General features: G+C 49.8%; 1 protein-coding gene and 1 long non-coding RNA gene across 2 annotated transcripts; one reads left to right on the top strand and one right to left on the bottom strand.

Moving 5' to 3' along the window:
* Positions 1-3,062: 3,062 nt before the first annotated feature.
* LOC147648277 (uncharacterized) lies at positions 3,063-3,535 on the bottom strand. Its single transcript, XR_015281160.1, has 2 exons — positions 3,453-3,535; positions 3,063-3,155 (listed from the first exon to the last, which is right to left on the bottom strand). It is a non-coding gene; the product is annotated as an uncharacterized LOC147648277 (long non-coding RNA).
* A 116-nt stretch (positions 3,536-3,651) lies between these two features.
* Positions 3,652-21,531, top strand: LOC147648276 (uncharacterized). The gene is made up of 21 exons (XM_086869830.1): positions 3,652-4,627; positions 5,078-5,115; positions 5,543-5,646; positions 7,157-7,295; positions 7,435-7,634; positions 8,553-8,680; positions 8,857-9,026; positions 9,846-9,917; positions 10,245-10,367; positions 10,671-10,793; positions 11,365-11,500; positions 13,609-13,672; positions 14,454-14,502; positions 15,458-15,567; positions 16,395-16,512; positions 17,341-17,440; positions 17,849-18,045; positions 18,371-18,505; positions 20,438-20,689; positions 20,838-21,005; positions 21,357-21,531. Exons 1-19 carry the CDS (start codon positions 4,552-4,554, stop codon positions 20,480-20,482), a joined length of 2,127 nt encoding a protein of 708 aa, XP_086725956.1. The 5' UTR covers positions 3,652-4,551; the 3' UTR covers positions 20,483-20,689; positions 20,838-21,005; positions 21,357-21,531.
* The last annotated feature ends 2,791 nt before the right edge of the window (positions 21,532-24,322 follow it).

Raw genomic sequence — 24,322 nt, 5'->3', positions numbered from 1 at the left:
AAGGTCTTACATTTGCACGTTTCTTGTGGTTCCAGCATTGCTTTCAAAGAAAAACAAGGAAAAGCAAAGTGTGCGTAGCTAATGATAGAGTGCCTAAAACTTGCAATGTCATAGGTTTTAGAGGTAAGGTGAATTAGGAATTAATGTGATTTAGAACTTGTGCAACATGGAAAAGGGGAGCTTATAAAGAAAGGAATTCCTACATATGAACATCCTGGATTGTTTCTCCCTGTTTTTATTTCACTGTGGGAAAGCTCTCTCAGTTTCCAAGAATCTTTTCCACAGTCATGTTTGTTCTTTCCAAGCTCTTCTCTTTACTGGACAGCTAGGTTGCGCTTCTGCCACAAGATGTGCCACCAAGTGCAGCTTCTCTTGGCTTTCAACAATGTGTGTGCAGCAAGACTCTTGCAGCAAACCAGGAGAAATGGTTTGTGACCTTTACATCTTGTCTTTTCCTTGAAAACTAGAGAGTTGTGCCATTGGCTGGGTTTTCACTTACACCATTGTGCCTGCCCAAGGAAAACTGCAGATAGTACCAGGAATTGTTAGGGACACAGCCCTGGGTGAACTCAGAGATAGGAGCTCCAGAGCCTACAGCCAGAAAGGGAATCTTGTGCAATAATCATTCCAACACCTCAATGTACATCTAGAGAGTGATCTAGAAGGTGAAGGTGGTCTGACAGAGGTAGTTTGCTTCTGTGTTCAGTTTAGATGATTCTACATCTTGTGCTTTGGTGTCACATTTCAGCTTTTGCGACCTCGGTCCCAGGCCAGCTGAGAGAAGTGTGGCAAGTAAAAAGATAGGCATGATTGGGTGACCCAAAAATAAAACCGCTTTAATGGCAAAATAACAAAAACAAAAGGCGAACACACAGTCCATCATAAAAGGTGAGAAAGGGGTGGCTACAATGGTGTATATATACGGAAGATCTGAGGGTAGCTCTGAAGGCAGGGTTCCAATGACAATCCAGGATTAGGAATATGAAAACTAATGCAACAAACAACAACCAATCCGGGGAGAGAACTAAGAACACTCTGGAAGCATAACCATGTATGTACAGGCTTGCTAGCGTCCGGCCTACAGGCTCTATTCCCATGGTCTTTGTTAATGTCTAAGGCTGGTTCATTATCAGTGCCAAGCAGTTCTAGCCCCAGCCTTTGGTATGAATTGAGTACAATCAGTTCATTCAAAGCAGCAGAACAAACATGACCTAGGAGAGTAGACGACTGAAAGAATTGGAGGAGAATATATGCAGGGAATGATTTGGCTATCTTGGTCTATAAGAATGATAATTCTTCTGACTTTCTAATATATTGCCTGTGCTTTTGACCTTCTTAACAAGGCCCTTTGCATCACACGTTCATCAGGAACTGAGCACACTGAGCTTCTGTAACTGCATGAAAGATGTTCCTCTGCAGGGACACGCAGGGGGAAAAAGGAGCGGGTGCTTGAGCCCTCTCTGCATGTGAAAGTTCAGACCCCACTTCCCACGTGTCAGTGGCAGGGCTGAAGAGCCAGGTCATGGCAGGACTCCAGCCCTCAGCATCTTCAGCCACTAAGGGCAAATGCTGCCTGATCAGAAGCTTGCAGCTCTGCACTGCACCAGAGCTTTGCACTGGACCAACCAAAGCTACCCCTTACTGGTTCAGGATGCTCAGGCCCTGGACTGACAACACGTGCGGGATTGTTGTCATTTGGCTCCCCTTTAGCCTCTGGAGGCACAGAGCGAGCCACAGGAGGTTCTGCTGCTGGTGTGCTGCTCTGCAGACAGACAGGGGCATGAGGGACAGGGAGTAAGTTGTCATTTAGAACCTTATTTCTCCTGAGCTCTATCCCCAGCTGTCCGAAGGAAAAATAATAAATGTGGAAAGGAATTGAAATCCAAGTCTTTAAAACAAACTTCAAACGTGTTGATGACACCCATTAGATGGTACTATGTATGGTTCTGAAGGAGATCTTCCAGCCTGGCTGCAATCAGCAACCAATCTTCTGTCTGAAGATCTCAGTTTCATCTGATTGGAAATGGAAATGCAAAATTTTAAAATAGGCCATGATCCCTTTCCTCCCAGTGATGTGAACACTGAAGTTTTACAGAGGCTTCTGGCTTCCCAGGTAAAGCCAAGGCAAGCGCTGCTGCTGCTGCTGCTGCTGCTGCTGCTGTGGCAGAGAGCCCTGGCTGGGCAGGGCAGGCACCCACTGTGCCACGGGCTGTTTCTCCTACCTGAGCTGGGCGGTGCTTTTGAGCCAGTAATGACAACCGGTGGGAGAACGAAGGGGGCTCTTCTGGCACCGGCACTTAGGGATGCCGTAGGGTGACCTTCAGGGCAGAGCTTGGGCCCCCACAAAGCAAAGCTGAGGTGTAGTGTTCTGGGGCTGCAGCATCGTGTCCAGGGAGGCTACAGTTTACCAGTGACCAGCATGGGACTCAAGGAGATGATCTCCTGCTCTGTAACAGTTTCCTGATCTCTGGAAACTGTTGCCACTGGAGATGAACAGATCACACGGACACAGCTCCAGGTGTGGTGAAAGGAAGAGTTTATTTCTTCTCCCAGGATTTAGAGGTTTCTGACCACAGCCAGGGATTGGATGGTCAGGATAACACTTTCCCAACTGCACTGGCTGTGAGAGATGTCCATCACAAGACGTGTATCAGAAAGAATGGACACATCTCTATGTTTAGAGTTACAGTCCTGGGAAAGTCTTCAGAAAACCATGTGAGCAAGCTCAGAAGCTGAGTTTTCAAGGCGACAGGAAACCATTTCTTCAACACAGGAACAAACTCAGCTTAGATCCAGAGACAGAGAGCCCCAGACAGAGACAAGGTGGTGGGTTTATGGGACAGAACCAGGGTGGAGTTTAAGGTTGGGGTCTAATAGGAACATAGCAAGGGAGAAACCCCAGGGGCTCAAGCGCAATCTGAACTCCCTGGGCTGCCACCCCACAAGGCCAGCGCAGGAGGGTCCAGGGTGGGGCAATTCTTCCTGGGCTCATCCCCCTAGGCAGATGGGGATGGAATCCACTCTTCCCGTGCTTTAAAGAACCACACCTGTCACTTGTCCAATGCTTATCTGAAAGTCAATGTTTGCCTCGCTGGGCAGGGGGCAGCTGACACAGAGGGAAACGGTTGTTGAGCACTTCCTTTCAAGCCTTCTGGCTGTTGGCAGAGAAGGGACACAAGTGCCAGGATGAGCAGCAGGGCCCGAGGCCGCTCCGTGCCTGCAGGGAGGGGCGGCTGCCGCTGGGGGCGCCATGGGAAGGGGGCGCCCCCGCGCGGGGCGGGCGGGGCGGGGCAGCCACCAGGGGGCGCCCGGGGCGGGGCGGGGCCCCTCTGTGAGGGGGGAGAGCCTCGGGCGGCTGCGGAGCAGGGCCGAGCCACAGACGGGCCCGGCCGGCCGTCTGTCCGTCCGTCCGCAACAGCGCCAGAGCAACGCACAGCGCCAGGGCAACTCACAGCTTAAGCTCAGCCCGGCGAGCAAGGGAATCTTGCCATGGAGGGCAGGCTTCAGGGCGTTTGATTGCCAGGCCTGCGCTGAGCCGGCAGGGCACAAAGCCTCCTCAAGCACCACTGCCTCCTCTGCAGGCTTCCTGCTCTTCCTTTGCTGACAGGGTCCAGTCAGCCAGGCTGGAGGCAGGCTCGGCTGGTGTTACAAACAGCTGCTGTCCAGAATGAAAAAGACAAAACCCAAAGCAGAGGGAAGGATTGCTTCCCAAGCTGAGTTCCTCACAGGAGGAGGCAGCGTTTCTCTGGTTCCCAAAAAGATGCAGAATTTTGACACGAGTACACTAAGTGCCCCTTACTTTTGTGGCCAGAACCTTGCCATTGCAGGCCGGTATAGCTCACAATCAATATTCACCCATTCATCCAGAGTCCTCAGCTTGTTGGGATTTTCCCCCTGAGAGCAGCCTGGGAATGCTGCTTGCTGTCCCAGGGCTTCTTCCTTGCAGGAAACTCCAAAGACTCCCTTAGGTAACTCCTTTCTGTGTACCTTCATCATGACATTACCCCAAGCTCTTTCCAAGGCTGCAGATTGAAGCCTTCAGCATCTGTGGAATTTTCCATTTCTCCGTTTCCCACAATGCATGAATTCACAGACCCACCTAGAGCGGCTGCTATTGTGATGTCAGCGGCGGGCTGCCACGTCACAGCGCTGTCAAGGGGAAGTTGCCCTGGTGCACGCAAGGCCTCAGCGTCCAGAGCGGCTCTTGGCGTGCTCGTTGCAGGAGGACGCTGTATTGTGGTGTTCTCAGGCAGCAGTCTGTGCCCTGAAAAGGGAGTCTTTTTTTCTTTGCCTGCTCTTGTATGAGTCTGTGGACTCGTGCAGGCATCCTTTTCTTTTCCCTGTAGTTGTAGGGTGTGCAGACAGGTTACACGTGTGGTGTAGTCTGCACACCTGTGTACATTTCTTTTGGATTTTTCCCTTATTCTTATACAGTCCGCGGGTTTCTGCGGGTATCCTTTTTTTTTTCTCTTCCTTGCACGGTCTGTGCAACAGAGAGTTTTCTCTGTTTTTGTGTTTTGGCCTGCGGACTCGAGCAGCCCTGCTGAAGAGATGGAGCAAGTCCGTAGAGCAGTCGGCAGGGCTTTTTCATCTGTGTCATGCCGCAAACTATTTAGTGGTCTGAGACGTAAGTAGAAGTTGTTCCCTTGGGGCTGCATATTGGAACAAAAGTGCCATAAAGATGCCATAAGGATACATACAAGGGATGTGCCTGTCTAACTGGACCCCCTCAGTGTGCTACAATAGTGAGTGGCTTTGCTCTGAAGGGCCAAAAGCTGAGCACTTTGTGTGTGCTCCTGCACCCTGGGGCTGGGCCTGTGCTGTGTCCAAAGAGATGTGCTAGCGCTGAGAGGCGTTTGGGGGAAGCTTTTCTGAGGAATTGTTTCCAGAAAGTGCAAAAAGGGAAATACTGCATGCAGTTTAGGAAAAAAAACCAAAAAACCAGTCTAGGAAAGGGAGGAAACAAAAAAGCTGCTTTAGTTGCATGGTGGACAGTGAGCTACAATGGAGGCACTGACTACTAAGGATCAGAGAGTTTTCCAACAGCACCTGGCTCATTTTCCTTTGTCTCCGGCAGGTCGCCTGAAACGTGGAAGGAGTCAAGTCCATGGTTTGGTGAGTGGGAAGGGCACCCTTGGCATTCCTGGTGTCAGAGAATAGTGGAGCAAGCTTTGGGCTTGGTCTGTTGCAGCCTAATGTCAGCCTGGCAGGCCAAATGAAAGTCCATGTCAGTGTCTGCTTGGCAGAGACAATGTCTGTCTCTGAAAGACTGGAAGGCAGTTCCTGTTGGCTTCTCCCTAATACCTGAAATCCTGAGGGGAAGCCAGTTGACCAGAACTGAGCAGGGAAATGTTCCCTGCTTCTATTCAGACACTTTCACAGCAACTCAAGACTTATGTTGTTACTCCCATCAGCACCAAGACACAACAGCTTTTGCCCCCAGGTGACCTGTGTCTCCGCTTGCTGCTGCTGCCAGCTCTCAGGAGCCAACATCCCTGCTCTTATTGCTTGTTTGTGCTTTTCCCCTGCTCCTTCCCTGCAGGCCCCAACAGGAGAGATTCTTGCCAGGCAGGACTCCTCGGCCCAGGCAAGAAATGTGGAGCAGCAGCAGAGCAGGGATCAAGTGCAAAGCGCCCTGGAGTTCAGGTGTGTGCTAGGCTTTCTCGCTTTCTCTGATCAGGGCTGGGCATTGCTGGGCTTTAGGAGGCCCAGCGTCAAAGAACAATTTGACTTTGTCATCGTTTGACTGGCTCAGCAGTGTTGGGGGAAGGCAGCCCATGGGCAGGTCTGGCTGCAGCCGACTGAGCTGCAGCATAGCTGCCTCCTGGGACTCGCTCCTCCAAGCTTGACAAGAAGCATTGCAAACTGGAGCAGAGTAGGAGCAAGGGAGCTTCAGGCTGGGCCTAAGGAGAAGCACTGAACCCCAAAGGCAATCATGCAGCAGAAGAAGCCCCTCAGAGAGCTTGTGCACATTTCACCTCTAGAAATTTGGAAGCCCCAGCTAGATGGAGCCTTGAGCAGCCTTTCCAGATGCCGTAGCTGATCCCAGGTGGTTGGAGCTAAAGTCTGGGCTAGAAGCTTCCAGGGATCCCTGCCAGCCTAAACCATGCAGGGATCCTTTGATTATTGGAATTGGATTGCAAGTTCATACCTACCTCCTCCCTCAGAGCCTGAGGGTCGTGGTGAAAATCTTGAGACTTTTCTGAGCTAACTCTTGTGAAGTATGGTGCAGGACCTAGAGTTGCTTTTGAGCAGCAGCAGTAGAAAGGAAAGGTGTTGCAACTTCCTGAGAGTCTCTGGGGATTCTAGCTGAGCACTGATTCTTGCTCACTTGTCCACCCACCCACTGGAACTTGTCAAGGCCCATTTGGCTGGTCCCTCTTCCTTTTTAAAGAGTGCCAAAACTTAGTGAGCGCTGCTGGCTTAGTTAGCCAAAAACAAATGTCGCAATTGTTCTTGCTCACAGAATTCCAGTAATTGAAATGGCAGGATACCTTTCCCTCCTCCAGGATAGTTCTTGTTCAGATCAAATCCCAGCTGTGGTTTCTTTCTCATGCTGCTAGAAGCTGGTGTTTTCACCTATGCTCCAGTGCATAGCTTTAGTGTCTTTACCTTGGAGAGTCTCTGGAAAATGAAGTATCTCTAGGTACACTATGAATGGCATTAAACATTGACGAGTCAGCCAGGAGAACACTGTGTTCTGTCCCCCTGCAGAGTGACTTGGAAGTGCAGATGAGCTCAGGGCTCTTTCCTTGTTGCACTAGTGAAAGCAAGAGTAATTGTGGCTGTCCTCATCTGGACTCAGCAAGCCTGACTTAGCCAAAGAACTTTTGCAAGTGCAGTAGCCAGTGTATCAGAGAGGAGCATAAGGCCTAGCAGGCAGGAAGCTGTTCAGCTGAGAGATCCTGAGCTTTCTGGAAGTGTTTCTGTGGTTTCTGGAAGCTTGTTGACTTCCTCAGTGGTGACTCTTTCACCTGCAGGAATGACAAAGAGCGATGCTGCTCTAGCCAGGCCATTCCAGCATTCTCTTGAGGTGGATCTAGAGGGCTGTTGCAAGTCCCTGAGGATGGCCTATGTGGGACATCGTATGTAGTCGTGGTTTTGCAAGGAGGCTGTGTTGCTATGAAAGGCTTGTTTGTGTGTGCCCCTGCTGTAGATGGAAGGAGTTGGCTGCATTTGGGAGAAACCGCCCCTCCTCACTGGAGAGGGCGTTTGAAGTGGCAGCAGAGCCAGAGGAGGAATCACAGCTGCAGAGAGATCTGCGGAAAGAAGAGGTTCCTCAGGCAGTGCCAAAGGTATGCTCACCTTATTCCTAGGCAGCGCCTGTGGGAGAGGAAGCTGCCCTTGGCAAGACTGCCCCAAATGTTGCTTCTGGCAGCAAGCTAAGCCCGAGACTGTGGTGTTGTTCTTCTTGAAAAATGGTGCCCCCCGCAGTTCCAGGTTTGCCGCCCTCAGCGGCCAGCTCACAGGCATCTGGAAAAGCTGCTCCAGGAGTTCTCTCGCCAAGGGCACATCCTGTCCCAGGTGTGCAGCGAGAAGGCAGCGCTGGCACAAGAGAACGCTGCCCTGCAAGAACGACTGGCAGCCACGGAGCGGGAGCTACGAGGCCTTTCGGAGCAGCTGGGAGAGGCCAGGTAAAGGCAGGGAGGAGACCCTGGGCAGGACATTATGGAAGACATTTCTGAGCTAACACTTGTGAAGTATAGTGCAGGACCTAGAGTTGCTTTTGAGCAGCAGCAGCAGAAGGGAAAGGTCTTATGACTTCCTGAGTGTCTCTGGGGATTTATGCTGAGCACTGATTCTTGCTCACTTTTCTACCCACCCACTGGAACTTGTCAAGGCCCATTTGGCTGGTCCCTCTTCCTTTTTAAAGATTGCCAAAACTTAGTGGGCGCTGCTGGCTTAGTTAGCCAAAAACAAATGTCGCAATTGTTCTTGTTCACAGAATTCCAGTAATTTAAATGGCAGGATACCTTTCCCTCCTCCAGGATAGTTCTTGTTCCGATCAAATCCTAGCTCTGGTTTCTTTCTCATGCTGCTAGAAGCTGGTGTTTTCACCTATGCTCCAGTGCATAGCTTTAGTCTCTTTACCTTGGAGAGTCTCTGGAAAATGAAGTATCTCTAGGTACACATGAATGGCATTAAACATTGACGAGTCAGCCAGGAGAACACTGTGTTCTGTCCCCCTGCAGAGTGACTTGGAAATGCAGATGAGCTCAGGGCTGTGAGCAGAGGCTGGGCTTTTGCTCCCTGGCAGAGACTTTGTGGGCACAGCCACCCCTGTGGGATATGGGAGGCAAAGGCAATTTGAGCTTTGGCTGCTGAGATCAAACTCAGCTGGCCTTTCTGAGCAGGGCTAAGTCATGGGGAAAGGCTGGCCAACCACCTGGAGGGGCCTGCTTTGCTATTTGAAGTGGTAGAAATAGTCTTGGATCTGAGTTTCCACGCCAGGCATTTTCTATCCTCAGGTGTCGGGATCTTGAGGCACATCTTCCTAGAAAATGTGTTTGTGTGTGCCAGGAACAATTTCTCTTCTTTCCCACAACTTGTAGGTCAGAGAAGGAGAGCTTGGAATGCAGCCTGTTGGAGGCTCAGCAGCAGGTATTGGAGCTGGAGATCACCAGGAGCCACCTGGAAGGCCAAGTTCGCACAGCCATGCAGGCCAAGGAGGTGATACTTGGTGAGAGCCTCGTGCGCTGTGTGTCTGGCGATGGCCCTGCCTAGTGCAGTTGCTGTGAAAGCAGCTCTGTGCGCAGGGCTTCCAAGGAGTGAAGGAGCTGGGAACAGGTCCCTCCTTGGCTAAAACAGAAAGGGCTTAAGGTCAGCAGAGTCTCTGAGTGTTGTTCATGCTTGCAGAGGATGTGAGGGGCCTTCGTCGGGAGCTGCAAGCTCTAAGATCTCTCAGCCAGCAGCAACTGGAAGAAATGGCTCAGCAGCTCTGCTCTGCAGAAGAGCAGTTCCGCCAGGGTCTGAGACAATGGCAATCTGCTCAGGAAGAGGAAAAGAGGAAACTCCTGCAAGAACAGGTAGGTAACAAAATGCACCTGAACTTTTCAGGCAAGCGTGGTGGGCTGGCATAGGAGAATAGCAGCCTGAGTATGTGACACGGTGGCAAGGCTCTACTGTAGGCCAGATGTTGCTGGGCCAGGCAGCAGAGGGCTTCAAGGGCTCAGAGTTGAGGGGCTGAGAATGGCCAGAGGGATCTGCTGGGACACTGAATGCAGCCACGGTTTCAGGGTGTGAAAAAGCCGAGGTCTCCTGGAGGCTGGGTGCTGCCCACACAAAGCATGGCAGCAGAGAAGGAGCAGGATGTTTCCAATGCCCTCGTGCCATGCAGCAGCCTGCTGACCTTGCTGCCAACTGCAGTCCCAGCAACTGGGTTCCTTGCTTTCTGTCCTTCCACGGTGGACAGAGGTCTTCCCTTTGGCCTTGAAGCACTCTCAGCAGGCCCCATGTTGCTGGTATTTCAGCAGGTGGCCTGTCTTGTGACTAAGGCATGGGGGTGCTGGCCTTGTTGTCATCCTGCAGTCCACCTGCAGCTTTTCCTTGATCAAAGGACAGGGGGACATTGAGAACACAGCCTCTGAGAAGAGGCAAAAATCCTGAGGAGGGAGGGGCCTGATCAAACAGGCAGCCGTCAAAGTGGCAAAGGAAGGTGGCATCTCCGTTCCTTCCACTTGCTGACCCTCCTACTGAGTTTCTCATTAGGTCAGGAGTTGTGGCGGGCACAAAGCCACTACTGTGAACTCTTTAGTAGGAGGGTTGTGGGTATGATGCAACTTGCCTTATTTTCTTTGGGGAGAATGACTGGGCCTTCATCTGGAAGTGTCTCTTCCTCTCATCAGGAAAGGCAGCTGGAACAACAGCGTTTGGAGGCTTGGGAGCAGCTGGAGCAAAGGGAGAACCTGGTGGCAGAGGTACAGAGGGAGCAGGAGAAAGGGTTGCTTGAGATGAAGCAGGAAGTTGCCATCTTGCAAGCAGAACAAGAAGAGATAAGAACTAGAGCCAGCCAAGAGGCAATGCGTGTGCAAAGAGAGTTTCTGTGTTGTTTTGGGCTCCTCTGGGCTCCTTGTGGGCACTGCTTTCCTGGACACTGTCTGGGTGGGATTGTCCCTTAGCTGTCCCTAGTTCAACAAGAGAAAAAGAACAAAATGCTTTTGGGAAAGTGTGAGCACATCAACCTTGCTTGCCACACAAGTGTTGTGTGGGAAGTTTAATGCCATCTTCTCTTTGTTCCTGTGCAGCTCCAGCACCAGGAGGCTACTCTCTTGCAGAGGGTGCACCAGCTGCAGCGAAAGCTTCATCATAGGCAGCGGGAGGTAGAGCTGCTGAAGCAGGAGCTGGAGGAACAGCAGGAAGATTGGCAGGTGAGCCTGACTAGGCGGGTAGCAGAGGGAAGGGCAGTAATGAGGACGTGAAGTTTGCATGTCAGGAAAGGGGAGGCAAGGACTACTGCAGGCACTGGGAGCACAGAGCGTGACAGGCTCCAGCGCGGAGCAGCAGGAAGAAGAGTTAGGATGGAAGGGCTGGAGCTGGGTAGAGAAGCTGAAGGAAGTGCTTCTGAATGGAAGGTCTTTGGAGACTGGGAAAGGAGAAACCTGAGCATGGTTGGATTCCACCTGCCACTTGATGGCAGGTGCTAGTAAGAATTTTCTTGACCAAATATCCAGGACGAGCTGCAGGCAGTGGTGCAGGAAGCTCAGTGGAAGATGAAGGCAATGCAGGAAAGGCACAAGGAGGAAATGAAAAGGATGCAGCAGATGCTGCAGTACAGGCTGGCAGAGCAAGAGCAGGTGAGTGAAAGAGCAGTAGGCAGTGCAGTCATGCAACAAGTGGTCACTGCCCTTCTAACCTTTCCCCTGCAGAGCAGCAGGAGGATGGAGGCCATGCCTCTGGCTGCCATGTGCTGTGCTCCCCATTGCAGCTGCTCAGAAGGACACTTCCTGGGCTGCTGAATCTCAGCTGCTGCCCTGGGCAGCAGGGCTAGTGCTTTGGCTGTGGGCCAGCAATGCTCAGAATGTATTTCTGCTGGCCTCCTAGTGCTCGCTTTCTTTTTGGGGCTTTCTTCAGGTCAACATGGTGACCCACACGGATTCTGAACAAGTTGTCCCTGTCCATGGTGAATGCAGTCCTCAGGACAGGGTGAAATTGAAACTTGTTCTTTCCCTTCCACAGTCTCTACTCGGGCTGACTGACAAGCTGTAGTCTCTGCCTGCTTGGTGGGGTTGGACTTGAGTTGGAAGAGTTGAGAGCTCAGCTTGCAGCCTAACACAAGTGTTGTTCCTAAGGGCTTGCCTTTGATATGCGCTCTCTGGGGCATCTCTGCCAGCCACCTTTGTGACACCAACCAATTTCTTGTTCCAGATGGACGTGGGCGCTGCAGCAGCATCTTCCAAAGGAGCCTTCCCTCCGCAGCCTGAAAACCTGAGCAGGAGCAGTTCGTCCCGCCCAAGGCAGGAGTCAGAGCAGCGGGGAGAGAAGCACTGCCTGAAGCTGCTGAGTACGTCCTGTACATCCTTTGTCTGAATAAGCTGTGTATTACAGTGTGTGTGCCTGCTGTACTACCGCATATTCCTCCTCATTCTGGTGTCCGACAGACATTCTGGATTCCCTACAGAAGTCCTTGTGGTACTCAGAGGCAGCCAGGGAGCACTTTGGGCCATTCCTTTTGCCTTAGAGGGCAGCTGGGAGTGGGTGGCAACTGATGGTTGCGACCTAGCAAATGACCCAGGGAACAAGTGTGTGTGCTAGTCTGGCTAAATGGATCCTAACTGTTGGCGTCCTAGATTGCCTCTCAACTCCTTTCTTGTCACCAGTCATTGGAGACCAAACACTTCAGAGAAATTGCTTGGCCGTGTGGCTGCTTTCATACTGGTGTTGTTTTGATGACTGTTAGGACTTTTCCTCCTGCAGTTGGTTTTGGTAAGAATTCTATATTTTGGTTAGCCCAACCTCCTTGAAAAGGGTATCAGGTGACAGCAGAAATAGGAGAGGAAGAGGTCTTTTCAGTAGGCCCCAGAAGTTAAAATACCATATTCTTAGAAGAATCTTTTGGAGTCAGAGAGGAAGAGGTGTTTTCCAAGTGCATGAAAAGCAGAGAAACAGGAGACTTTTTTTACAATCCCTCTTTGATATTTTACTTGTATGCTTAGGAAGATGCATCAAAGAGACAATGCATCTATGTGGCACAGTGAGATCCAAGTGCCCTGCAGGCAGTTCTCAGGAGGAAGGCTGCAGCCCCTCTGCTGCACGTTCCCCTGGTACCGGCCACTTTGTCACGGCTAATGCCCGGCCCATCAATACTCCTGGAGAGCCAAGCCCTGGCCTCAATCCCTGCTCGGATTATGCTCTAGGAAAGCACACCATGGCCTTGGTGACTCTGCAGTACAACCAAGTTGCTTCTTGCATGTAATAGCTGCCAGGGCAGGGCTGTCAGAGAATAACAGGTTGGGTACTGAACAGAGCCCAGTTTACTCAGAGTCTGCCGTCAACTGTTGGGACAAAAGGGGCATTGATCCAGTCCTGTGTGGGTCTGGACTCAGTGGCAGTCATGGTCTGTGTCGAGTGGGGCACCAGCTTGTAATGGGACTCAGTCTGACTCTGGCTTCTTCACAGTGGTTGTCTGTGGCCATTGGTGGGCTTTGCCAAGCTTTTTGTCCTACCTGCCCTGCCACTGATGGCTGGTGTGACTGCAGAGGCTGGAGCCTTCCTGAGCTGTGAGGATTTAGCTGCCTCCCCATTGGCACAGCTTTGCCTGGACTTGTGAAAGAATCAGCGTCTCACTTGGGCAGCAGTCTGTGCCACGGCAGCGCCTGAGGAGCGGCGCTGTCCTTTTTACCCATCTCCACTGTGCCCATTTGGGAAGATGGGGCATGTGGGTGGTGCTGAAGAGGCCGAGTCCAGTGCTAGAGACTGCTGCACCCCAGGCTGAAGACAAGTACTTGTATTTCTTCAGTGCCCATGGGAAATGGGCAAAGTCATCTTCAGAACTTAGCCTGCTCAGCAATGAAGAGGATCCTAATCCTTCCAGCCATTGTTCTTGGTTATAGCATGAGCTGCTGTTCTTGACAAGTGGCAAGGCATTCTTTAGGCAAAATGCTGAGAGGTAGACCAGGTCCCCTACGCTCCTGGAATTCACGTTGCAATATTCTTTCTGCTCTGCAAAAAGCAGCTGTTGGTAAAAATTCATCCCAGATCCCAGAGTGCATTTAGTCTTTGGAAGTAGGAAATCTTTTGCTGAATCTCACAAGAGAGTGTGCATTCCCAAGGAAATGAAGGCTCCTGATTTTTCAGCTCTCCTTCTGATTTGTAAATGACAACTACTTGCCTTGGTGCCTGTTGTTTTCTGATGTCGGTCTGCTCTGATGCTTTCTCCATGGGCTTAGTTTCCTCTCAAGGTAACCCTTCAAAGGAGCGTGGAGAATCAGACTCTGTGCAGGCCATGTGTGCTACAGAGCTGCCTGCCTTGCTGGGGCTGCTGCTGCTGTTGTTCTTGTTGCCAACCGACCATAAATTGCTCAGAGTCCCAGAGAGTGGAGCTGAGTTTCAGATCTCCTGCAAGTCGGTATCTCTCCTTTGAAGTTTGTTCTTGTGTTTTGTTTCTTTCAGGGAGTGTTGTGAGCTTGGGAGATCCAGAGAAGAAATACACTGGATGGGAACTTATTGGTAGTGGGTGAGTGCAGCCAAGCTTACTTGTGCATGGGCCAGGTATTTTGCTGGTGCAATATCAAGTGGGAAGTCAGGCCAGCTGCAAGCATCTTCACAGCCCGGCTTTAGATTGTCCCTGTCTCACTACTGATCACAAGGCATCATCCAAGGTAACTGGATGCTGGCAATTTCTTGCCTGCCTCCAGGAGGAGGACCTGGAAGGCCTCCTATCCCTCAAGCGTGTGGCACCACTTGGCTGCTTTTCCTAGGAGACATGGTTTTGTATGATTCAAAGTAATACGGCCACACTGATGAAGGAAAACTGAGAGAGCAGCTTCCCACCTGATAGCTGTCAGATAACTGCTGTCGGTGGCATTTCTTTCCAGTCTTTGGCTGAAAACAATATTCAGTGCTCAGGACAATAAGGAAGGCTGCGTGGTGCTGCCTGAGTTTGGCAGATAGAATGAAAAGGGAGTGGTGAGAAGGCCCAGCAGGTCTCTCTGTTCCATTGCCTGGAAAGGCGCACACACAGGCACAAAAAGGAAGAAGGGAAGAAAACCCCCACATCCATAATCTAGTGTGTACATCTGGGATTTGTAGCAGCCCTCTTCCTTCCTGTTGGATGGAGCTTTTCACTTGAACATGGTGCATGCAGAGGGCTGCTGGGCTGCTGGGCTACTGGTACAAGAGTAGACAAACCATGGTGTTTTACAGACACTCCGGGCAGCAGAGAGCTCCTGCCTGGGCTGCCTTTCACTTCTCAGCACTGAACAGCTTCTCTGTTCTTGCCACTCTTCTGTTTCTAGGGGTTTTGGAACAGTTTATAAGGCCTTTGACGTTGCCACAGGACAAGCGGTAAGTGCCAACAGCCCTCGCAGATTCTGCTGCTCTGGAGTGCTTTCCCTTGCAATGTTACCTGTGGCCAGAGCTTTGGGCCACCTGTCCTTGCTGCAAAGGCTGTCCCACAGAAACAGCCTACCTAGAGGCAGCCTGCAGAATGCATTTTGGACAGACTTTGTCTTGCATCCTGAATGGATGCAGGGATGGTGGTGGTGTGTTTCAGAGAAGGACACGCTAGTCCAAATTTAATGGTGGTGTCTTGGAGAGCCGCACTGCTCTTTGGGGTTAAAAGTTCAGAGTCCTGACTTCTCATTTCTGGCTCCCAGCAAATACAGCTCCATCTTCCTGACAGTTCCTTATCCACCTGCAGTGCTGTGCTCAGGAACTGTGCTCGGAGGGAGGTCTACGTTGAATCCAAAAGCCCTAAACCACGCCTATAACGGGGGGTGTCTGCCACAGAAAGGAGTATTGTTTTTTAAACCCATTAAATAATTACAAGTCTAAACCACGTTCAAAAATGTTCTTCAGAGATGCAAAATCCAAACTATAAACGTTAGGGAAGTTTTGAGAAAACACAACTTTACTTTCAGTTGCCTTGGAGTTCTTTTTTGGACAGCATTTTCTCCATAATGTAGCTGTGCATTTACACTGGGGCACAATCAAGAATGGCAGCCGGTTCTGAAACAGTGAGTGGTCAGTCCCTAGAAATGATAGTATATTTCCTGTCGTTTCAATTTCTTTTCACAGAAGCAGAATTGCTTTTGGCTTATAAAACGTGTGTAAATGATAATAGTGGTGATAAACCAAGTCTATTTGAGAAGCCTGTGGGTGCAGAGAGTGTTGTTAGCGCCTTGTGGTTGATGCTTTAGAGTCCCTTTTTCCCGAGGTGACAAGGCATCGTGGCCCATGAGCACAAGGAGAAAGAGGCTCTTGTAATGTCTGTACCTAATGGCTTTCAACGTCATTGCAGGTGGCTGTAAAGGAACTTGATCTCCAGCACCAGGGCTGCGAGGACGTATTGAAAGAAATCCTGGTCATGAGGGAATACAAGAACCCAAATATTGTCACCTACCTTGAAAGGTAAGTACTTCTGGGATTTTTCTGGGAATGCTCCTTGCCATACTCACAAGGCAAAGGTTTAAAAGATCTTTACTCGCTGGCAGAAAATGCATCTTTCCATTAACATCAAGCCACTCCTGGGCCAGGCATGGGAGGAGATTGCATTTTGTCCCCAGGAATGGTTCCTAGCATAAATAACTTGAAGATTGTTCACAGAAACCTGGCTCTCTTCCTAAGCCAGCAGCCTGCACATTCACTCACTTCATGCCCTTATGAGGACATGGTTTTTCCTGAGCGTCGCAGGAGAAGTGCTGAGAAAGCATGACAGAAATGATTTCCCTTGCACTGTTCCCACCATTTTCCATTGCCTTGCATTCCAAAAGACTAGGCTAGGGGACACATGGTTTGCCAGGTTTGAAATTGTTTTTCCCCTTTGTGACTGTCCTTTATGCACCGTTTTCCAAAGGGTGTTTTGCAGTGCTGCACACTCGCCTGCCCTGGGTAAAAGCTGTGAAATCTGTTCCCTTGTTGCTGGAGTTAATGGTGCAATTGGTATATGAAGATAATGAAGCAGCTGCTGGCATGTGTCCACTTCCAGATTTATCTGGGCCATCACAAATGTGTCTTTTTCCCCTGCTTGCCGCCTAAGCTGTCTCCTTTTCCACAGATGTGCCTTCCTCATTCAGACACAGATTGCAAGCACTGGATTGCCTAGGTGGAGATGGTCTTGATTTTATTCCATCTTCATTTACCAGCGACCTGGAAACAAAACTCAGCTGTAACCCTTCCTTCCATACAGCAGTTTAGCTGTGCACATTCATCTCCACGCTGTTGTTTTCATCTTCCAGCTACCTTCTGAATGAGATTCTCCTGCTGGTCTTGGAGTATATGGACGGAGGCTCTTTAGCTAAGGTGATCCACATGGGAACGATGGCTGTAGGACACATAGCAACGGTCTGCCGGGAGGTAAGGGATCCTGCTTGTGCTTGCCATGGCTTGGCATGGCTTGTCCTTGGAAGGTGCTGCTAAGTGAGTGATTCCATGTTCAGAGCTTTCTTTCTGCATTGCTCTTTTACGCTTCAGAGAAGCAAGAGCATCTGGACTGAACTGCCTGCCTGTGGCCCTGCCTGTACTGCAGTCTTCTTTACACTTATCTACTGTTGTTGAACTCTCTGTCTCTTTTGCAGTTTTATTTTCTGTTCTGTGCTTTGTCCCTCCAAGCCTTTGCCCAGAACCTTTCTGCATTGCCTTCTTTGCCTGTAAGTGCAAAGTGGCTGTTGTTTGAGTTTTAAACCTATGGCAAAGCCAAAGAGAGGCTCATCTCTCACAGGTCTGGCCTTCAAAGGATGGCATGGCCCCCACCATGGTGCTTGCTGCTGAAAACTGACAAAAGAGCTCCTTCTGAGTCTGCTGTCAAGGCAGCCTTATAACCCTTGTCCTCCAGTCTCCCAGCTGACAGTGATCCCCTTGGTACCCAAGGCAGGGACTTCTCCTCTTTTGGCAATCCGTTGCTTGTCCTCCGGATGGGGAAAGCACATCAGCTGCAGCAGCACTCATTCCCACTGGCTTTGCAGGGGACAGTCTCGAGCAAGGACTGATGTTTCCCCCTCAGCAACTAATATGTCTTCCCTTGGAATGATCGTGCTCTCCTAGAGTTGAAGCAGCAAGCTCTTCCTCTTGCCACCACTCACTGCTCCTTTGAGATCTGTGAATCTTCAGGAGCAGTTTCCTTTGGCATGTGATGCAATCAGATCAGGCTAACTTTTGGCTTCCCGTTTCTTTTTTCTCTCCCAGTGCCTGCAAGGCCTGGCCTTCCTTCATGCCAATGACGTGATCCACAGAGACATCAAAAGTGACAATATACTTCTGGGCCTGGATGGCTCTGTCAAGTTGGGTGGGTATTCTTGGTCAGGTGCAGCGCTGCAGGGAGGTGGTGTGGGGCTGCTTTTGAGTGGCTGCCAGCTGCTGCTGAGAGTGCATGCAGCACTCCTGCAAGCTCAGGGCACTGCTGCAAGGTGCTAAGAGGTGTAGAGAGCAACAAGGTGTCAAGGTTGGCTTGTATGTGCCCACTGCAGAGGGAGAGAAGTTCAGTCTAAAGCTTCAGGTGAATGAGGAAAAGCCACGGTGTGAATGGTTTGGGTTTGCTAAGTGGACAGTTCCCCATATGCATGGCTGCAGCCCTGAGGCTGCACAAGAGCACAGCTCCTTTTCCACCTTGATTCAGCATTGCATTCTGAGACTTAGACTGAGGAACATTTTTCCTTGGTTTCCTCCTTGAAGCAGTGTTTGTTTGTCTCCTCAGCTGATTTTGGCCTCTGTGCTGTGCTCAGCCCTGAGCAGAGTAAACCGAGGTGTATGGCCGGGACCACTCGCTGGATGGCGCCCGAGGTTGTCAGGAGAGAGCCATACGGCCCCAAAGTGGACATCTGGTCCCTTGGGATTGTGGGAATAGAAATGGCCATAGGAGAGGCTCCGTATACTTGGAAAACCAGTGCTATGGTAAGGTGCAAATAAGCCCACATGCCAGTGGCCTTCTGCTCTGTCTCCATTAGACACAATCCCATTCCCACGGCTTGGACAGCTTCCAAGAAGGCCCACTTCTAAAATGTCCCTGGGGCTCACGTAAGCTGTCAAGGCAAGAGCTGCTGGATGTTGGAATAGCTGAGGCAGCCCTGGGGCCTTTTTCTTTTGGGAGAGAAGGCTCATCTCTCACCATTTGCTAGGCAAGAAATTGCCACTGCAGACTGGGCCTTCAAATATGGGGTCTAGGTGGGTACTTAAGAATATGAAAGAATCACGTAGAGTCTGTTTCCTTCTTCCTCAGGCTAAGTATCTGATAGGCACACAAGGAGTTCCAGATCTGGACAAGCTAAGCCTACATCCCAGCTTGTGTGAATTTCTGGAACGTTGCCTGCAGATGGATGTGGACAAGAGAGGCTCTGCCAAGGAACTTCTGGAGGTACAGTGCAGAGTGGCTGCAGGCCAAAGAGTGTTCCCTGTCAGGGTTTGCTCCTGGGCCGAGCTCCAGGGCATCAGATGGGCCCCCCTCATCTTAATCTCCAGTCTGGTTGCTTTTCACATGAAAACCAAGTAGGATCCAAGACTACTTCAGGTTAGAAGGGACTGCTGAAGGTCATCTAGTCCAAGGCCCCTGCCACTGGCAAGGATATCTTCAAGTAGATCAAGTTGCTCAGAGCCCCAGCCAAGCTGACCTTGAATGTTGCCAGGATTGGGGCACCTGACAGCTCTCTGGGCAACCTGTGCCAGTGTTTCAGCACTCTCCTGCTAAAGACTTTCTTCCTTAGAGCCAATCTGAATCAACTCTCTTAGTTTAAAACCATTTCCCCTTGGCTCTTGCAATTGGCCCTGCTAATAGATGTGTCCTCATCTTTTTTAGAAGCCACTTCAAATATTGAAAGGTCTCCTTGCAGATTGCCCTTCTCCAGGCTAAACAAGCCCAATTCTCACAGCCTCAGAGGCTGAATTCTCAGAGGAGAACTCTCAACTTCTCGTCATTTCTGAGGCCCTCTTTTGCTCTCGGGTGCTGTTTTCAGGTTTACCTGCTAGCCAAGGAACTGAAGTATCGCAGTGCTGGGGACAGAGGCCCGCAGTGGGGTTTGGAGATCCCAATGAAAGCAGTCCCTGCCAAGCGCTTCTAGGCTGATCTGTGGGAAGGCAGGGGCTGTGGGGGCTGAGGGTGAGCCTCACAGGGGACCCAGCTTGTCCCTCCTGGCCCACTCTTAGGGGTTTCTGCCAGCCAAACAGGGACAGCCGAGCAGCATTTGTGCCAGCCCCATGTGCTGCCTGGCCCGGTCACGTAGATGAGAAGCGCTGCGGCTTTGCTGCCAGGTTTTGTGGCAGATGGGGAGCTGCTGAGCGGGCCACTTCCTCGGCTGTCCCTGCTATGGAGGAAGATGCCAGAATTGAGTCCATCTGTGCTCTGCCACTTGTGTTTCTGGACACTAGAGGAAACCAGCTTGACCCTGTTATAAATGAAAATGCTAGACTTGCCAGTACATCAGGCAATATAGCCAATTTATTAATTGGTTTGATAAAAGCTGAGCAAGTTTTTACAGCAAGTGGGCTGGGTGCGTTGAGGGCCTCTACCCTAAGCAATGCACAAATTCAGGTCTCCAAAGCTCGTCTCTTATGCCTTTCTAGGCACTTCACTTCCTCAAATCCTCACTTATTTTCTACTTGGTTTTCCCTCCTAATCAGTGGTTGTGGTTCTTGAACATCTGTTGGGGAGCTGGTCCGAGACGGTCTTCTGCTGTCTCCGTAGTCTCTCATCTTTCTCTTAAAATATTGTTTTCTATTAGCAGTTTGTTTAACTAAGCGTATATTTTGTTAGTCAGAATGTATTTTGCAAGCTTTCTTTCAGTCATTTTCCAACTCAAAGCTAACTTCTCTAAAAATAGCTTCATAGGCTCTTTCTTTAGTTATTACAAAACTCAAAATGTTCCAAAGCATGTTTCAAAATGCTTTTCTAGAGCTTTTTAGCTCCTGTTGGTCTTACTTCCCTTTTTTTAAGTGATTACAAGTTTTCCTTCAAACTAGTTTATACAAAGATACAAGGTAGTTTAAAGTTTAATATTTGGTTGTTAGAACAAGCTGTTATCTAAAAGCTGATTGTTATATAATTATTTTGTTCAACTTTACTTCCATGCTTTATTTTAGCTAATTTTCAAACCACTTCTTAGTAATAATCCCATGGTCTCTGTCTGTATTGCTCGCAGACACACAGACATGGGTGAGTGTCACCATTAGATTGACACAAATCTCCACTTAATTTCTCACAACCCTGTTAGAAGCTCAGCTGGGAAAACAATGGTTCCTCTTTCCTTTGCCTTTTTTCATTTGGTTTCTTTTGTTTCTTTTTCCCTCTGGGCAGCATCCATTTCTCAGATTAGCCGAGCCTCTCTCCAGCCTCTTCTGACAACCCCATGGCTGTCATCCCGGCAGCAAAGTAATGCAGGAAGCAGAGGGGATGACGAGGACCACCTGAGCACTTGGAGAACAGAGCCTCTGAGACCAGGCGGAAATCCTGAGGAGCCAGGGGCCAGGAAACAGGCAGCCATCAGAGCAGGAAAGGAAGGTGGCATCTCCTTTTCTCCCATCTGCTGATCCTCCTTCTAAATTTCTGGTAAGGACACAGGTGCTGGAGAGCACAAAGTCACTATTAATGTGCCCTTTCCAGCTGGGGGGGTGTTGTGTGGGGCATGAAGCTTCCACTCTTTCTTTGGGGAGCTTGTCTGGGACTTCATCTGCAAGTGTCTTCCTCCCCCCACCAGGCCTGTGAGATGGAATGTCAGCATGTGGAGGTGCAGGAGCAGCTGCTGCTGCAAGGAGAAAACTTCCTGGCAGATGTAGAGAGGGAGCAGGAGAGATGAAGCAGGAAGTTGGCACCTTGCAAGCTGAACAAGAAGACATATGAAGCAAGGCCAGTCAAGAGTCAAAAGGTATGAAAAGAGAGTTTGTGTGTTGTTTTGGACCCCTCTGGGCTCCTTCTGGGCACTGCTTCTCTGGACACTGTCTGTCTGTCTGTCTGTCTGTCTGTCTGGGATTGTCTCTTAACTGGTCCTTGGTCAACAGTGCTGGAGAGACCTTTGTGTCATGAGGGTCGGGGCCTCTCAGGTGAGAGGCTGCCAGGGTGCAGATGTGAGGAAGGCACGAATGCTGTTGCTGGCCTGAAAAGAATGGGAAGGCCAGAGCTGTCTCTCAGAAGCAGGGAGATCCCCCAGGAAGCCACCTGGCAGAGCCAGGCTGGAGCTGGGGGAGAGCTGGTTTTACTTCCCCTCTTCTTTCAACAGATCACATGGCCCCTGCCACAAAAATCTCCACTCCGAGTGCTTTTCAAATGAAAATGTAGGACACTTGCAGTAAAGCAATTGAGGAAGCTGAGGACATGACCAGGAACACTTCAGGATTACTTTCTCCAATGCCAGCTAGCAGCAGACTCGCAATAAAAATCCTAGAAACCCCCAAGCCCCTTGCAAGATTCCTTTCCTCATCTCCCACGCAATATGGCTCTACATTCACTTCTGAATTCTTTCTTAAATGTCCCTCCTGTGGGAGTTCTGGTATGGTTTGGAATTGGGAACAGTCTCCTTCCTTTATCAACTCCAGCCTACCCTGCCTTTGGAATATGGCCATTGGCCAGGTTTTGCCCAGCCGTGGACTTGTGGATGAGGCAGAAAGTGCAATTGCATTTCCAGCCAGAAAGCAATGAAGAGCATGGCACAAAAACCTCTCAAACATTCCCCCCTTTTTGTTTTTAAATATAAAAGCAGTATCTGTCATGCTGTCTCCTGGCCCTTTGGAGACAGGGTGACGAAAAGGGCACTTGGACCTTCCACCTAACCCTACAGGCCTAGTCCCTTTCAGCCAGTGATACCTCTTTGTTGGGGGTTAGGTGTCTTTTTTTTTAGTTCTAGCTTGCCCATGGAATTTTTACCCATTAGTTGCAAGGACAACCTAACTGTGGGTACTTGGTGGGTGACAAAAGAGTTTGGCCAGGCCCAGAGGGGGAAGGGGGCAGGAAAAAGGAGGGTGGGGACAGTTTGGCGGGCTTTCTTCAGCTTCGGAGAAGGAAACTTTGGGTGCAGAGCTGCTGCGGTGGGGAGAAGGGAATTTCGCCATCACCCAGATGGAGCTGCTGCTTCTTCTCCTTCTTCCCTCTTTGTTGGTGGCCTCGCACCCCCTGTCCTGCCGGGACGTGTGGCAGTGCCAGGCACCGCCGTGGAGCTCCTGATACATCTCAGCCACCAGCCCAGGATCTCTGCTCATCCCTGCTGTTCCAGCCGACTGTTCCTCAGAGCCCTGCAGGAGCACCGGCACTGCCCGCCCGAGGGGTTTGTGAAACAAAGCCTGTCCTCCATCCCTTCCCATCTCAGCTGAGAAAGCTGTCACGGGGTCCCTGGTTCTGTTTTCTTGCTAATGCTGTAGTTATTGTTGTTTGCCTGGTTATACTAGTAAAGAACTGTAATTCCTATCCCCAGATCTCTGCTGGAAGGCCCCTTGATTTCAGAATTAAAATAATTTGAAGGGAGGGGGGGTATATTTGTTCATTGCAAGGGAGGCTCCTGCCCTCCCTAGCAGACACCTGTATTCTAAAACAGAGACACTCCCCAAGAAGAAAAGACCAAATTAAGCCGCCACTTGCCCAGGGCTAACAAGAATTATCTGTCAAATGGTCTGGATAGAAATCTAGATAGATTGATTTTTCAGTTTTTAGGATTGTTCATTCTTCTATTTAGTTGACTAGATAGACATTTCTCCATTTGTTACTTAAGATTCATTAGCATTCTTAAAGATTTATTAGGATTATTAGATTATTATGATGATTAGATTATTTGAATATTAGATTATTAGGTTATTAGCTTCTTAGATTATTATTGTTAGATTATTAGATTCGATTACTAGCGACATTTCTCAATTTGTTAGTTGAGATTCATTAGCTTTCTTAAAGATTTATTAGGATTATTAGATTATTATGATGATTAGATTATCCGATTATTAGATTATTAGGTTATTAGGTTATTGTTATCATTAGATTATTAGATTAGATTATTAGATTATTAGTGTTCAATTCTTATCAGTCAGTGTAAGAGCTTTGGTGTTGTTCGTTAAGCTCCATCTTTTGTTCTCTTGTTTTCATGAAGACAAAAGCTGTCTTTCTCATTAAAGCAAAGTTTGTTCCATTTTGTCTTTTTGTCTGTCTGAAATCACTCCAGCAATGTCTGTTCCATTTGTTTGGTGTTGCAAACACGCTATTGGCCCTGAGAAGGATCTGGGCACGTGCATCCTCCCACAGGCCCAGCCCCTTCCCCAGCTGGCAGGACTTCCAAAGGTGTGTCCCCATGGTGCCAGTGAAATCATGGTGGGCTTTCATCCTTCTATTCCTAAAAACCTCAGCTTGGAGTGAAAAGGAAGGCTTTGTTCAATTCAATGAATTGCATCTATGTGAGTGGGCTTGTCTCATTATACTTGGAGGGATAAAAGCTGGCGGTTTGAGTACTTTTGGTCGCCAAGCAACACAGCTTTGTTCCATTTTGCTGGACAGATGGACTTGGCCACCTTCAAGGACTTTTCCAGCCTCTGCCATTCTATAAAATTAACATCCACGTGCATTAACATCCAAGAAAGCAGCAGCTCACTTTCGGTTTCTCTTTCAAAGACCAGCCTCCCGCTCTGGGCCTCCACCAACCTCCTTAGATCAAGCAAAGCGGGAGTGAACATTATCCTCTCACTTCTCACAGCTTTGGTATTTGCACCAAAGGAGCAGGAAACTCGCTCCTTTATCTAGCCCAGCAAATGGCATGGCCTGGCAAGGTCTTGGGAGCAGGGGCTGGGGAGAATGGAGAGGAGACGAGGGAGGGGGGAACTACCAGGCTGGTGCTGGGATGCTGACAGAAGCTTGCTCTTGTCTGACGGAGCCGCTGCAGGTGGCATTTGGAGCCTCCAAAGCATCTGCTTTGCACTGGGCCTTGTTACAGCTGTCCCTGGGGTTTGCCGCTGTGTGTGTGCAACAAGCAGGCTGGGAAGGAAGCAAGATTTGCTTTTGCCTAACATGAGGCAGGAAAGCAGTAAAACAGGCTCTGTTTTGCCCTGTCTGGGACCTAAGTAGTAAAACAAGGTGGAAGGCCATTAGTGTGAATTTCTTTTTCTATCATACATTGAGCTGTGTCTGTGTGAATCATTTAGTGTCCAACAGCGACAATCCCTTTTAAAATCTGACCTGTTATTTGTAGATTTGTGGACTTCTAGTTTCTAGCCC

The sequence above is a fragment of the Cyanistes caeruleus genome, chromosome Z (genome assembly GCF_971803275.1).
Source record: "Cyanistes caeruleus chromosome Z, bCyaCae1.hap1.1, whole genome shotgun sequence".
NCBI classification, from domain to species: Eukaryota; Metazoa; Chordata; class Aves; order Passeriformes; family Paridae; genus Cyanistes; species Cyanistes caeruleus.
This window is presented reverse-complemented; position numbering and strand designations above follow the sequence as displayed.